The sequence below is a fragment of the Cetorhinus maximus genome, chromosome 5, assembly GCF_964194155.1.
Source record: "Cetorhinus maximus chromosome 5, sCetMax3.hap1.1, whole genome shotgun sequence".
Taxonomy (NCBI): Eukaryota; Metazoa; Chordata; class Chondrichthyes; order Lamniformes; family Cetorhinidae; genus Cetorhinus; species Cetorhinus maximus.
This window is the reverse complement of record NC_135883.1, coordinates 147,895,885-147,910,453: the sequence shown is the minus strand read 5'-3', so window position 1 is coordinate 147,910,453 and position 14,569 is coordinate 147,895,885. Positions and strand designations below refer to the sequence as shown.

Sequence of the window (14,569 nt, the reverse complement as noted above, 5' to 3'; positions counted from 1 at the left end):
TATTTTTAATTCATTTATGATATCCAGTCATTTGTCTATCTTTTGAAGCAACTTGTTTATAATGAACTGATTTGACCACTTAAATAATTTTCCCTACAAATTGCACCTTCAATCAATTTTCTGTTTCAAAATTTTATCCCTAGCCAAATTGTAGCTATTCATGAATTGTCAATTAAGTTTTACAATGAATAGGGGCTGGCATTTTGACAAGGGAGGCAATGACATCATCGGGTATCGCAGCCCCTTCCCTCCGCCCAACAGCAGCACTTCCTGTAAACCAGTTATTCTGCTGCCTATGACAGGAAGTAGTAGGTTGTGTGGTATCTCACCGCCACTCAGTGTTAGCTTGGCATTCTTGGTTAGTGTGACCGGTTCTTTATAAAGGGTCATTTTATAAAGGAAGGCTGAACTAAAATTATTCTTCTTGTGGTCTGTAGCTACCAGACATTAAGTTGGTGTGCTGTCTCACTGTAAGCTGAATGACCAAAACCATTTTCTGCATAGCTAGCATTCCTGTCTCAAAGAACGTGCCTTCTCCACACCCCCGTACTCCAAATTAAAATGTATAACTTCCCTGCCTCCCTTCCTGAGAAACTGGTTCTCGAGACTAGCAGGCAGCAAAACAATGATGTCTTCCAAATTCCTATTATGGGGACTTTTTTTTTTCTTTCATGTTGTTAACATTGAAAATTGACAAATGTTTGCTGCGAAACATATTACAATGATCAAAAGCTGTAAAGCACCACTACCACTACTGCTCCAAGCTTCCATCAGAAAGATGGAAAGATGATGGATTCCAAAGCGCACAAAGGGTCAGATTGTGCCAGTGATTTGACAACTCAACATCAGTTGTTACTGTATTCTGAAAGTATTGGGTTGCAAAATTCAGCTCAGTATGTCACTGCTGCTGGCACTTTGGAAGCTGGAGGCCCTCCAAATGGTGCGCATTGCACCTCTGTCTGCTTTCAGTAGGGCGCCCCATACTGAATGCTTGCACAGAAAGCAGAGACTTTCGCAGTGGCAGATCATGATGCCAAACAGCCTCTTGCATGAGGGATCCCCCACCAGTGCAAGTTAAAGGGCCTTCTCTCCAACTTGCAGGTGAGGTGCTTTTGACTTACTGTTGCTCTTGCAAAGTTTGTGGAAGTAGTGTGGTGTGTTTTGGAGGAGTTTGGGTAACTTGCTGTATTTGGAGGGGAGTGTCTATGCATCCCGTTAGGGAGGTTAGAGCAGTTTAGGGACCTGTCTACAGAAAGGCTGTCGTTGCAATCTTTTTGGGCCTGCAACATGACAGGTCGGCGGAGTGGAGGCTGAACGCAGAGGGAGGAGGACGGGGGGCTCTCCACAGAAGGGCCCTATTCACCAAGAGTTTTCAGGGAACACTTCTCCTTCCCCTGTCTCAGCCAGGAGCAATGCCCGAGGTGCCTGAAGTTCACCAAGGATTTGGTCACAGAAGCGTGCCAGCTCTCTCAACAGCATCTGCTGAGGACGGCTCTGCCAGTGGCTGTCAAGTTCACCGTTTGGGCATAGTGTCTGTCCAAATTCACGGTGGTCTGATGCACCCTCCACTACCTTTCTATTACAAGGGCACAGCTCTTGCCACCAGGCATGCAAAAGCCATCTCGGGAAGAAGGCGACGCAGGGTGGGACACCACCCTTTCACCACCATTGCTCCACAGTTCCCCATCTTCACATTCATCTGCGATGTCCTATCACAGTGTCCTCTTTGCCAAAATCCTGCAATAAAACTCTTTCCATAACAACTTTATTGAACAACACATCCAATAATAACAAAAAAAAAACTATTCACTCTTGTACAACCCCTTCGTGCCTGTCTTGCAGGTTCCTGTCTCCCCTGCCCTCCTGGCGCCCCAACACAGCGCTATCCCAATGGCTGCAACTTGGCTAGTGGAAGGCTGCTGACTTTCACTGGGGGAGACTGCAGATGGCCTTGCAGGATGATCATACGCAGCTCTGGCTCCTGAGGGTCTGGCTTTGGTCTGCACAACCTTGGCACGGGCAGCCACAGTGTAGGTTGATTGAGATGCGATAGCAAGGGCATTGGCAGAGGGACATTGTGGGAGCATAAATGCATGATGGAGCCGCTGCCAAGCCCCAGGGTGGTGCTTCAGCAATCCTTAGCAATCTGTTGGAGGGCAGATTGCAGGACTGCCGCAAGAGCCTGCGCATTCCGTTGCGCACTGAGTCTAAGCCTGCCTAGCAACAAGCATGTATCTCAAGAGCCCCAGTCTGAGCTTCCACTGCAATACTGCAACATTAGATGACTTCTTCCTGTGTTGCAATGGAAGCTAAGACAGCAGCCATCAGATGTTGCATCACAAGTGAGACTGCAAGTGCTGTCATGGACCTGATCTGCCCTGGTGAGGACAGGAAGCCCTCACTTGAGTCCCCTGCAGCAGAACTAATCAGCAACCTTGCCCTCCAGGGAGCTAGCACAAGAACTCTCTTTCCTCCTGGCCTGGCTGCAGCCCTCCCGTGTCCAGTGACTCCAAGAAGCGAGAATCAGTGAAAGCAGTGGGGCTACAGAGAGCACAGAGAGGGGAGGCGAGAGCTCAGTTCGAGAGGCAAAAGCAGCGGGGCTACAAAGAGCAGCTTCATGTTCATGTGCGCACTGAGTTTGAGAGAGAGAGAAAAAAATGCAAAGAGGGAAAAGAATTCAAAATTCACAGGAACGCCATAAAAGGATTGGTTAGTGAGTAACTGCTGTTAGGGACTGTCTGTAAAGAGCTGGAATTTAGAAAAATGTAAACTTTTCAATAACCCTAAAGTGCCTACCTTATAATTAATTTAGAAACTAGTGAATCCATTATTTTATTCTTAACTGATAGCGTTTATTGGATTACAAAGTTTTAACTTAGTAAAGTCTGAGGAGGCATTAATTTAATTCAAAATAAATTAAGAAAATAACTAATTAGTTACTTAATTAAGATACAACAAGGATGGATGAGCAGGTGATGTGCCACGATTGCAGGATGTGGGAGCTCCTGGATGCCAGTGTGACCCAGGGCAAACATGTCTGCAGTAGGTGTCTTTTTTTTATTCATTCATGCGATGTGGGCTTCGCTGGCTGGGCCAGCATTTATTGCCCACCCCTAGGTGCCCTTGAGAAGATGGTGGTGAGCTGCCTTCTTGAACCACTGCAGTCCATGTGGCATAGGTACACCCACAGTGCTGTTAGAAAAAGAGTTCCAGGATTTTGACCCAGCGACAGTGAAGGAACGGCGATATATTTCCAAGTCAGGATGGTGAGTGACTTGGAGGGGAACTTCCAGGTGATGGTGTTCCCATCTATCTGTCGCCCTTGTCCTTATAGATGGTAGTGGGCTTGAAAGATGCTGTCTGAGGAGCCTTGGTGATTTCCTGCATTGCATCTTGTAAATGGTACACACTGCTGCTACTGGGCATCAGTGGTGGAGGAAGTGAATGTTTGTGGATGCCAATCAAGCAGGCTGCTTTGTCCTGGACAGTGTCAAGCTTTTTGAGTATCGTTGGAGCTGCACTCATATAGGCAAGTGGGGAGTATTCCATCACACTCCTGACTTATGCCTTGTAGATGGTAGACAACCTTTGGGGAGTCAGGAGGCGGATTACTCATCGCACGATTCCCAGCCTCTGAACCTGCTCTTGTAGCCACAGTATTTATATGGCTAGTCCAGTTCAGTTTTTGGTCAATGGCAACCGCCGCCACCGCCCCCCCCCCGCCCCAGGATGTTGATAGTGGGCGATTCAGTGATGGTAATGCCATTGAATATCAGGAAGCGATGGTTGGATTCTCTCTTGTTGGAGATGGTCATTGCCTGACACTTGTGTGGTGTGAATGTTACTTGCCACTTGTCAGCCCAAGCCTGATATTCTTCAGGTCTTGCTACATTTGGACATGGACTGCTTCAGTATCTGAGGAGTCACGAATGGTGCTGAACATTGTGCAATCATCAGCGAATATCCCCACTTCTGACCTTACAATGAAAGGAAGGTCATTGATGAAGCAGCTGAAGATGGTTGGGCCGAGGACACTACCCTGAGGAACTCCTGTGGCGATGTCCTGGAGCTGAGATGACTGACCTCCAACAACCACAACCATCTTCCTTTGTGCTAGGTATGACCCCAACCGGTGGAGAGTTTTCCCTCTGATTTCCGGTTACTCCAGTTTTGCTAGGGATCCTTGATGCCACATTCTGTCAAATACAGCCTTGATGTCAACGGCAGTCACTCTCACCTCACCTCGGGAGTTTAGTTCTTTTGCCCATGTTTGAACCAAGGCTGTGATGAGGTCAGGAGCTGAGTGGTCCTGGCAGAATCCAAACTGGGCGTCAGTGAGCAGGTTCTTGCTAAGCAAGTGCCGCCTCATAGCACTGTTGATGACCCCTTCCATTACTTTACTGATGATGGAGAGTAGACTGATGGGGCGGTAATTGGCCGGGTTGGATTTGTCTTGCTTTTTATGGACAGGACATACCTGGGCAATTTTCCACATGGCCGGGTAGATGCCAGTGTTGTAGCTGTATTGGAACAGCTTGACTAGGCGCGCAGCAAGTTTTGGAGCACAAGTTTTCAGTACTATTGCTGGAATGTTGTCAGGGCCTGTAGTCTTTGCAGCATCAAGTGCCTTCAGCCGTTTCTTATTATCACGTGGAGTGAATCAAATTGGCTGAAGACTGGCATCTGTGATGATGGGGACCTCCAGAGGAGGCCGAGATGGATCATCTACTTGGTACTTCTGGCCGAAGATTGTAGCAAATGCTTCAGCCTTATCTTTTGCACTGATGTGCTGGGCTCCTCCATCATTGAACCTGGGGATATTTGTGGAGCCTCCTCCTCCAGTGAGTTGTTTAATTGTCTGCTGCCATTCATGACTGGATGTGGCAGGCCTGCAGAGCTTAGATCTGATCTGTTGGTTGTGGGATTGCTTAGTTCTGTCTTATCACTTGCTGTTTGGCACTCAAGTAGTCCTGTGTTGTAGCTTCACCAGGTTGACACCTCGTTTTTAGGTATGCCTGGTGCTGCTCCTAGCATGCCCTCCTGCACTCTTCATTGAACCAGGGTTGATACCCTGGCTTGATGGTATTGATAGAGTGGGGAATTTGCAGGCCATGAGGTTACAGGTTGTGTTCGATTACAATTCTGCCACTGCTGCTGATGGCCCACAGCGCTTCATGGGTGTCCTGTCTTGAGCTGCTAGATCTGTTTGAAATCTATCCCATTTAGCATGGTGGTAGTGCCACACTACCACCTCAATGAGGTTATCCTCAATGTGAAGACGGGATTTTGTCTCCACAGTGACTGTATGGTGGTCACTCCTGCCAATACTGTCATGGACAGATGCATCTGTGGCAGGCAGGTTGGTGAGGATGAGGTCAAGTATGTTTTTCCCCCTTGTTGGTTCCTCGCCACTAGCAGCTATGTCATTTAGGACTCGGCCAGCTCGGTCAGTAGTGGTGCTACTGAGCCACTCTTTGTGTTGGACATTGAAGTCCCCCACCCAGAGTACATTCTGCACCCTTGCCACCCTCAGTGCTTCCTCCAGGTGGTGTTCAACATGGAAGAGCACTGATCCATCAGCTGAGGGCAGGTGTAACATGGTAATCAGCAGGTGGTTTCCTTGCCCATGTTTGACCTGATGCCATGAGACTTCGTAGGGTCCAGAGTCGATGTTGAGGACTCCCAGGGCAACTCCCTCCTAACTGTATACCCACTGTGCTGCCACCTCTGCTGGGCCTGTCCTACCAGTGGGACAAAGACGTACCCAGGGATGGTGATGGTGGTGTCTAGGACCTCTTGCAAGCTGTTCTCGCTTTAAATCTGCTTTCTGCAGCTTTTGTCTCTTTAAATCTGAAGCTTGGGGCCTTTCTCTTTGCCCCTCACTCTTAACTTCTCTTAACAGGACCTTTTCCAGGTTCCCGTCCTTCCTTTTGACCAGAAGGTCTTCTTGGGACTTTCCCCTGTTTCAACTCTCCTGGATTTTGGGGTATTTTCTTTAACTTGGGACTGACTCTCTATCCCCTTTGCTCCAGTCTTTCCTGGCAACTACTTTCAAAACCAACTTTAGCTTGGAGCTGACTGTCTGCCCCTTCTAGCCTGCTTCTCTGGCAGCGATCTTGAAAACCAGCTGAACTCTGACAACTTTGAAAATAAACTGCTGTTTCTAGCTTTTCTGTGTGTGTGTTTGTGGGAGGGATGTGCCTCGCTGGACCCCTGTTGCTAGGCAACAGTCCAATTCTTCTACTTTTTTTTAACGACTTAAGCTAAGGTAAACATTCTTTAGAAATGCCAGCACCTTTTTAAAGTGAAACTAAAGCTCAATTTGTCCTTTCTTAACATACAGATACACAAATACAAATCAAACTTAAACTTTAAAGCTATAACTCATTCCTAACACCCACAAATACAGATATAACTTACTTAAACTATCTCTTTCCTAACAATGTGGTGGTTTTCTAGAACAGCATGTTAGGGAACCAATTAGAGAACAGGCTATTTTAGATCTCGTATTGTGCAATGAGAAAGAGCTAATTAATAATCTTATTGTAAAGGAGCCTTTAGGGAAAAGTGACCATAGTATAATAGAATTTTACATGAAGTTTGAAAGCGATGTAGTTCAATCTGAAACTAGGGTCTTTCATTTAAAAAGAAACTACAAAGGTATGTGGGGCAAGTTGGCTGAGGTAAATTGGGGAACTACATTAAAAGGTATGGCAACAGACAGGCAATGGCTAGCATTTAAATAATTAATTCATGATTTGCAACAAATTTACATTCCTTTAAGATGCAAAAAGCAGGCAGTGTGATCCAACCATGGCTAACAAGAGAACTTAAGTTTTTAGCTTTTTGTTTTTAACTTAAGGATTCTGTTAGAGCAAAGGAAGAGACTTATAAAGTTGCCCAAAAAAAGTAGTAAGCCTGAGAATTGGGAGCATTTTAAAATGCAGCAAAGGAGAACCAAGAAATTGATAAAGGAAAAGAAAATAGAATATGCAAGTAAACTAGTGAGGAATATAAAAATGGACTGTAAAACCTTCTATAGGTATGTAAAAAGGAAAAGATTAGCAAACAAGTGTGGGCCCATTATAGGCAGAGAATGGAGAATTTTTAACTGGTAATAGGGAAATGGCAGAGAAACCAAACTAATACTTTGTGTCTGTCTTCACGGAGGAAGATACAAAAAGCCTTCCTGAAATATTGGACAACCAAGAGACAAGTGAGATTGAGGACCCAAAAGAAATTAGCATTAGTAAAAAAGTAATGCTGAAGAAATTAATGGGACTGAAAATAGATAAATCTCCTGAACTCTATGATCTACATCCCAGAATGTTAAAAGGGGGAGCTGTAGAGATAGTGGATGCATTGCTTATCATATTTCAAAATTCTAAATATTCCGGAACATTGCCTACGGATTGGAAGGTGGCAAATGAAACCCTACTATTTAGGAAAGGAGGGAGAGAGAAAACCGGGAACTACAGGCCTGATAGTCTGACATCAGTAGTAGGGAACATGCTAGAATCTATTCTAAAGGATGTGATAACTGGGCATTTAGAAAATAACGGTGAGATTGGGCTGAGTCAACATGGATTTATGAAAGGGAAATCATGTTTGACAAATCTGTTCAAGTTTTTTGAGGATATAACTAGCAGGCTAGATAAGGAAGAACCAGTGGATGTGGTGTATTTGGATTTTCAGAAGGCTTTCGATAAGGTCCCATGCAGAAAAAGTAGAGCTCATGGGATTGGGGGAAATATACTGGCATGGATTGAGGACTGGTTAACGGAGAGAAAACAGAGTAGGGATAAATGGATCATTGTCAGATTGGTAGGCTGTGATTATTGGAGTTGCATAAGTATCAGTGCTTGGACCCCAGCTATTTACAATCTACATCAATGATTTGGATGTGAGGACCAAATGTATTGTTTCCAAGTTTGCAGATGACATAAAACTTCGTGGAAATGTGACTTGTGAAGAGAATGCAAAGAGGAGATTGAGTGGGCAAAAACATGGCAGATGGAATAGAATGTAGAAAAATGTCAAGTGTTGATGTCCAAAGGGACCTGGGTGTTCTTGTTCATAAGTCACTGAAAGCTAACATGCAGATGCAACAAGCAATTAAGAAGGCAAATGGCATGTTAGCCTTTATTACAAAGATATTTGAGTAGAGGAGTAAGGAAGTCTTGCTGCAGTTGTATAGAACCTTGGTGAGGCTCCAACTGGAGTATTGTGTGCAGTTTTGGGCTCCTTACCTAAGGAAGGATATACTGGCCATAGAGGAGATGTAATGAGGGTTCACCAGACTAGTTCCTGGGATGACGGGATTGTCCTATGAGGAGGATACTGCCTGTATTCCCTAGAGTTTAGAAGAATAAGAGGTGATGTAGTTGAAGTCTACAAAATTCTTACAGGACTTGACAGGGTGGATGCAGGAAGGATGTTTCCTTTAGTTGGGGTTTTAGAACCCAGGGGACACAGTCTCAGAATAAGTGGTAGGCCACTTAGGACTGAAATGAGGAGGAATTTCTTCAGTCAGATGGTGCTGAATCTTTGGAATTCTCAATCTCAGCGCTGTGGAGGCTCAGTCATTGAGCAGAGGTTGATAGATTTCTAGATACCAGTGACATCAAAGGATACGGGGAAAGTGCATCGATGCAGAAGATCAGCCATGACCTAGTTAAATGGTGGAGCAGGCTCAAGGAACTGAATGGCCTACTCCTGCTCCTATGTTTCTAGATCCCAGCTCTATGCTGTCATGTAAGGGCTAGGATCTGAGCTGGTGGCTGAGAGAGTCCAATCAAGTAACTTTGTTTCTACTTCAGAGATCTGTAGCATCTTTTGCCCTTCCTCATGGGGCTGCACTGACTGGTCACACAGCAGTTCTTAGATATCTGAAATTAAAAAACCCAGAAGTGGGGGATGTTGGGGTGAGGGTGGGAAGCAAGAAGCCTATGGTCATACCATCTATGGCTTGCATTTTACATGAGATAACAGGATGAGGTGGAATTTGAGAAAGGCCAAAAGGAGAAATTTACTGTCAGATGCAGCATCCTCAATGATAGCCAGTCCTAGCATGCAGAATACCATCTTTCCCACTTAAATGATGCAGGCAGGCCTGTCCCCCTTCAATTCTGTTTTGCTCCCAGCAATTATGTCCTACAAGAAAGATGGCAAAATGCCACTTAGTTTGTTGTGCTGTATTTTGGTCATGTGCCTGCCATAGCTCAATAGCTGGAGGTATGTGGAAGCAGTGAAAGGCGGGTGTGAGGCTGGCATGGGTGTGTTATGGTGAAGTAGTGCGCCTCCTGCTGGAGGAGTGATGGGGGTACATTGAGCAGCATGAGTGTTTGGTGGAGTGGTGGAAGGTAGGAGATGCCATGTGAAGACACCTTCGCTGAGCTTAACCACCTGCATGAGGTCATTGATCTTTTTATGTCACTGCTGCCAGGCCCTCAGGGGGTGACTCTGGGAATTAACCACCCTACCCATCTGAAGCCGTCCTGCGGCTATGTGGCCTCTCTCCTTTGACCTCCTGGACTAAGGCCTCTAGCGCCACATCCAAGAACCTGGGAGCCCCTCTCTTCTCAGTTGCTCCATTTTAAGGGATGCAGGCTGGCTAGAACATGTGCTAGCCACTCACACTGCTGCACCCCCCGTCGAATATTTATTCAGCTACCAGGTCATACTCGGCTGAAACAAAAACAAAAATTGTTAGAAAAACTCAGCAGGTCTGACAGCATCTGTGGAGAGGAAGACAGAGTTAACGTTTCAAGTCCCTGTGACTCTTCATCAGAGCTGAAGAGAAATAGAAATGTGGTGAAACATAAGCTGTTTAAGGGGGGTGGGATACTCGTCTGAATGCTGCAATCATTCAAATGTGGAATCAGCATGATGGGATCGAGCGTAAGCTGATCCTGAATCGTGATCCCGGGGCCTGAAAATTTTAGCCCATGGTATCTAGAAGAAATAGGAGGGGATGAAAGAACAGTGAAAAGGAAAGCTCTTAAAAGAGCTTTTGAGGAGGTCAGGGAAACGATGAGGTTGAGTTAAGGCACTGGCCTAGCAACCCCCACATAGGCAAGTTGCAAAAATGAATTAGATAAACCTGCTGCAAGAAAAAAAATGATCTTGGATGCTGCCAGATTATCGTAAGAATCCAGTTGTATTGTTCTTCACAGAAGGAATCTTTCACCTGGTGGCGGCCTGCACGTGACTCCAGTCCAACACTGTATGGTTGACCCTTCTTGTCCTCTGACATGACCAAACCAGTTTTAAAATTAACTCTTCATGATCATGCCCCACTATCCATTGTTCGGTGCAACTTAGAATGGGTAATGAATTGCCCTCATAAACCAGTGAAGAAAAACGGGGATGAGGGGGCCAGGAGCAAAATTGCAAATTAACTGTCAAAATGAGGGTGCAGAGAAGGGGCTGTTCAATTGGAGGAGTTAAAAAGCCTTGGCGTGTCAGCAGTGTCTTACAAGACCAACAAATGGAAACCAAGCAATGTTCACAATAAAAATGTTAATCAGTTACAGAAGTGCAATGTGTATTTGTGAATTAAAATGCTTTGTTTTTTTTTCTCTCTCCCCAAACTACTCCTTTTAGCATCAGGTGATGTGCTGTTACATTCCTACCTAAGTAGTCAGCCTGTGGAGGAATCTCAGATCAGTATGCTGGCTTGTTTCCTAGTCTATCATTCAGTCCCTACACTCCAGCAAATTGCAGCAACAGGAATTGAAGGTAAGGGTAAAACTTTAACCCAAGTCTGACCTGGAATGCGATGCCTGAACGGGTGGTGGAAGAGATTCAATTGTAACGTTCAGAAAGGAATTGGATAAATAGTTGATGGGAAAAGTTCCAGGTCTGTGGGGGGTAAAAAGTGGAGGAGTGGAACTAATTGGAATTTTCTTTTGAGCGGAATTTTCTGCCAGTGGGATTGAACGGTTCCCCCTGAAGTTAATGGACTTTTGAACTGCATTTGACTGCCCCGCCTCCGCCACGATGGGGCCTGTAAAATTCCGCCTTTAAAAAAATCAGAGGCATGAATAACATCCTTCTCTGCTGTATCTTCCTATGACCCTTGTGCCCTTTGCTGGCTCTAAAATAGGAATTGTGCGCTGAAAGATTGAAGAATTATTAAGAAGCCAAATGAAACGGTAAATGAATAAAGGAAAATACTGGAATTCAGTATTACGCCTGTCAGCACCTAGAGAGAGAGAGATTGTTTAAAATCATAAAAAGTTTAGATAAAGTAAGTAAAGAAGGAATTGTTTCCACTGGCTGAAGGGTCAATAACCAGAGGGGACAGAATTTAACGGATTGGCGTGAAAAAAAGAGGCGACATTTCAAATGTACTTCATTGGCTGTGAAGTGGTTTGGCGTATCCTGAGATCATGAAAAGTACTTTTTAAATCAAGTCGTCTATTTAAAAACAATTCACGTTAGATATATGTTCTTGTCATTGTGGAAAATGATGTTAGGAAAAACAAGTTTACATTTAGATAGCACCATATCACTTTGTGAGGACATTCCAAAGTGCTTTATAACCAATTACTTTTGAAGTACAGCCATTGCTATGTAAGCAAATTATGCCGCGAATTGTATATGGCAAGGTCCTGCAAACAGCAAATGAGGTCCACAACCAGTTAATCCAGTCCTTGATGGTGACTGAGGAAGAATGCTTGGTCAGGCTACTGGGAGAACGCCATGCTCTTCAAATAGCACCAAGGAGTCTTTTGGTTTCAACTAAATAATGCGCAGATCAAGCTTTGATTAGAGATCTCATTTAAAAGATATCTTTCTGCACTCCACTGGTCTGTCCGCATCTGGAGGACTGTGTACAGTATTGGTCTCCTTATTTAAGGAAGGATGTAAATGCGTTGAAAGCAGTTCAGAGAAGGTTTACTAAACTAATACCTGGATTGGGTGGGTTGTCTTATGAGGAAAGGTTGGACAGGCTAGGCTTGTATCTGCTGGAATTTAGAAGAGTAAGAGGTGACTTGATTGAAACATATAAGATCCTGAGGGATCTTGACCGAGTCGATATGGAGAGGATGTTTCCTCTTGTGGGAAAATCTAGTATTAGGAGCCATTGTTTAAAAATAAGTAGTCGCCTATTTAGGACAGAGATGAGGAGAATTTTTTCTCTGACAGTCATGAGCCTTTGGAACTCTCTTCCTCCTAAGGTGGTGTAAGCAGAGTCTTTGAATATGTTTAAGGCAGAGCTAGATAGATTCTTGATAAGCAAGGGGGTGAAAGGTAATTGGGGATAGGTGGGAATGTGGAGTTGAGGTTACAGTCAGATCAGCCATGATCTCATTGAATGGCAGAGGGGGCTTGAAGGGCCCAATGGCCTGCTCCTGCTCCTAATTCGTATGTCCACACCCCCCCACATTATGGACCTTACCACATCAGTTTTTGGATTGCAATGTCTAGCACTTTGGGATGTGAAGAAATTGCTGAAGTACCTGTTTTCACATGCACTGTACTTGTGTTTTATTCTTTAGGTACTGCAAGTTTTTCCGAACTCCTGCTGAAATTCAGCCAACTACATTTACCAGTGCAGGCGCTGCTGAGGTTAGCCCCAGTGATTCTCGGTGGCCCCCGAGCAATGTTGATTTAATGGTCACTGGTGCTTATTATGATTCTAGGCTCAGTGGGACCATCATCAGATTCTCTCTACTGTCCGGTTACAGAGTTGGGTCTGGGTCATTTAGAAAGATTTTTTAAAAAGTACTTTTTGATTGTTGTTGTCGGAAAGCATGTTAACAACACTTAATCCCACCAGTAGTTGCCGTCTGGTCTTAGATGTGCATCTGTTAACTGAAGTTGAACTGAATTTGTGAATAAAACGCCTACTTTTGCATTTGGTTCTGATGTTTTATTTCACTGTAAAATTTGCTTTGCAAACATACGAAAGAGGACAGACAAGAAAAGACCAGCTGGTCCATCCAGCCTGTCCTTCACTGTCGTAGTATAACTTTTACATGCAACCAGTCAGCCACACAATCTCCTGTAAGAGCCAGAACCATTTTAATGGAGCAGGGAAATAACTCTCCAACTCCCTAAGGCAATCAAACAAGTTCAGGTGACCACGATGACTGAGTGTAACATCCCCAAAAGCCCACCAATCCTTTTATACACAGTGACATCCGGCACAGTAAGAAACTTGTTGCACAAACGGAAATTTGTTCCAGAGGCCGTTAACTCTCTGCGGAGCGAATGACTCTTGACAGCTAACCGGGTTCTACGTTTACGTAACTTATCCCTGTGTGCTCCGGTAATAAACACAAAATAGCCTAAATATTTTAAACACAGGTTATCGACCTGAAACGTTAACTCTGTTTCTCTCAGCGCAGATGTTGCCTAACTTGTGAGTATTTCCCGACATTCTCTGTTTTAATTTCACATTTCCAGCACCTGCAGTATTTTGTTTTTGTGTCAAAATAGCCTACCTGGACTAAACCTCACCCTTTCATTATTTTAAAGAACCCAATTAAGTTTCCAAAAACTCTGGATTTTTTAGCGTAAAATGACACACTTGTGTTAGCCTATTGTGACATTTGTGCTAGGTATCAGAGAACAGGAAGGATCCTGAGCCATCTCCTCTTCTCCATTCTCCAGTCTCTCTCTTTCTGAGCCCCAAGCTCCCCGGTCTAACTTTCTCCTCTGTCCCCTAGGCCCATTGTCTTCCTGTCTTATCTACACAAGCGTCTATCCCTTACCTCCATTCTCGTCACCTGATATCCCCCCCCAAAACCCCTGACACCCCAATCACCTGTAACCCACTTCCCCCAAGCTCCAATTACCCTACTCCAGCTTCCTTGTCACATTCTACCGCCTACCGCAAACCCCAATCACCTGACTCCTGGTTATGCTCTCTTCCCCACACCACCCCCCCAGAGTCACCATCTCCATTCACTCTCTCCCTGCCCAACTCCATCTGCTGAAAATTATTTAATTAACCCCTCAGCGGTCATACAAATCTTTTTCATCCACAAACATGCATACAGTTTCTCTGACAGCTTCATCCAAATTATTGATAACAGTGTTGAAGATCAATGGCTTAACACTGAACCCTATGGGATTCCACTAGTAACTGTTCCCCATGAAGAGTCACTTCCATTAGTAACCATCTTCTACCTATCAAAAATGCAGTAAATTCCTTATCCCACCCAAAATTTGTTCATTTATCCCACAAATTCTATTCTGTTCTACTGTACAACAATACATTTTCAAAAGAATGTTCACATTGTAACCAGTTTACCTAAATCCAACATCCTAGTAACTACCGCAAAATACCAAACCTGTCTGGTGAGATATGACCTTTACTGAAGCTATGTTGAGAGTCACTAATAATCTCTCAAGATGATCGTACCAGATTAACTTTAATGATGCATGATGAGCAAAGGGGCATCGCTAAGTAAGGGTCTATTTCTTTGAATATTATTGGATTTAAAGCTGTCAGGACCAGAGGCTTATTCTAACCAGGGCTATATCCCCATTGACTTTTCCATTGTCAACTTTAATGGTAATTCAGCATCGTCTTCTGTAGTGAAGATTGATACAA

General features: G+C 44.5%; 1 protein-coding gene across 4 annotated transcripts in view; it reads left to right on the top strand.

The window, feature by feature from the left end:
• Window positions 1-12,870, top strand: part of anapc1 (anaphase promoting complex subunit 1) — a 222,829-nt gene extending 209,959 nt beyond the window's left edge. For all 4 annotated transcript variants that reach the window (XM_078542651.1, XM_078542649.1, XM_078542650.1 and 1 more), the window contains 2 exons: window positions 10,606-10,740; window positions 12,507-12,870. In XM_078542651.1, the coding sequence (XP_078398777.1) occupies window positions 10,606-10,740; window positions 12,507-12,622 (251 nt within the window). In that variant the 3' untranslated portion in view covers window positions 12,623-12,870. The remainder of the gene's footprint in view (window positions 1-10,605; window positions 10,741-12,506) is intronic.
• Window positions 12,871-14,569: the final 1,699 nt, after the last annotated feature.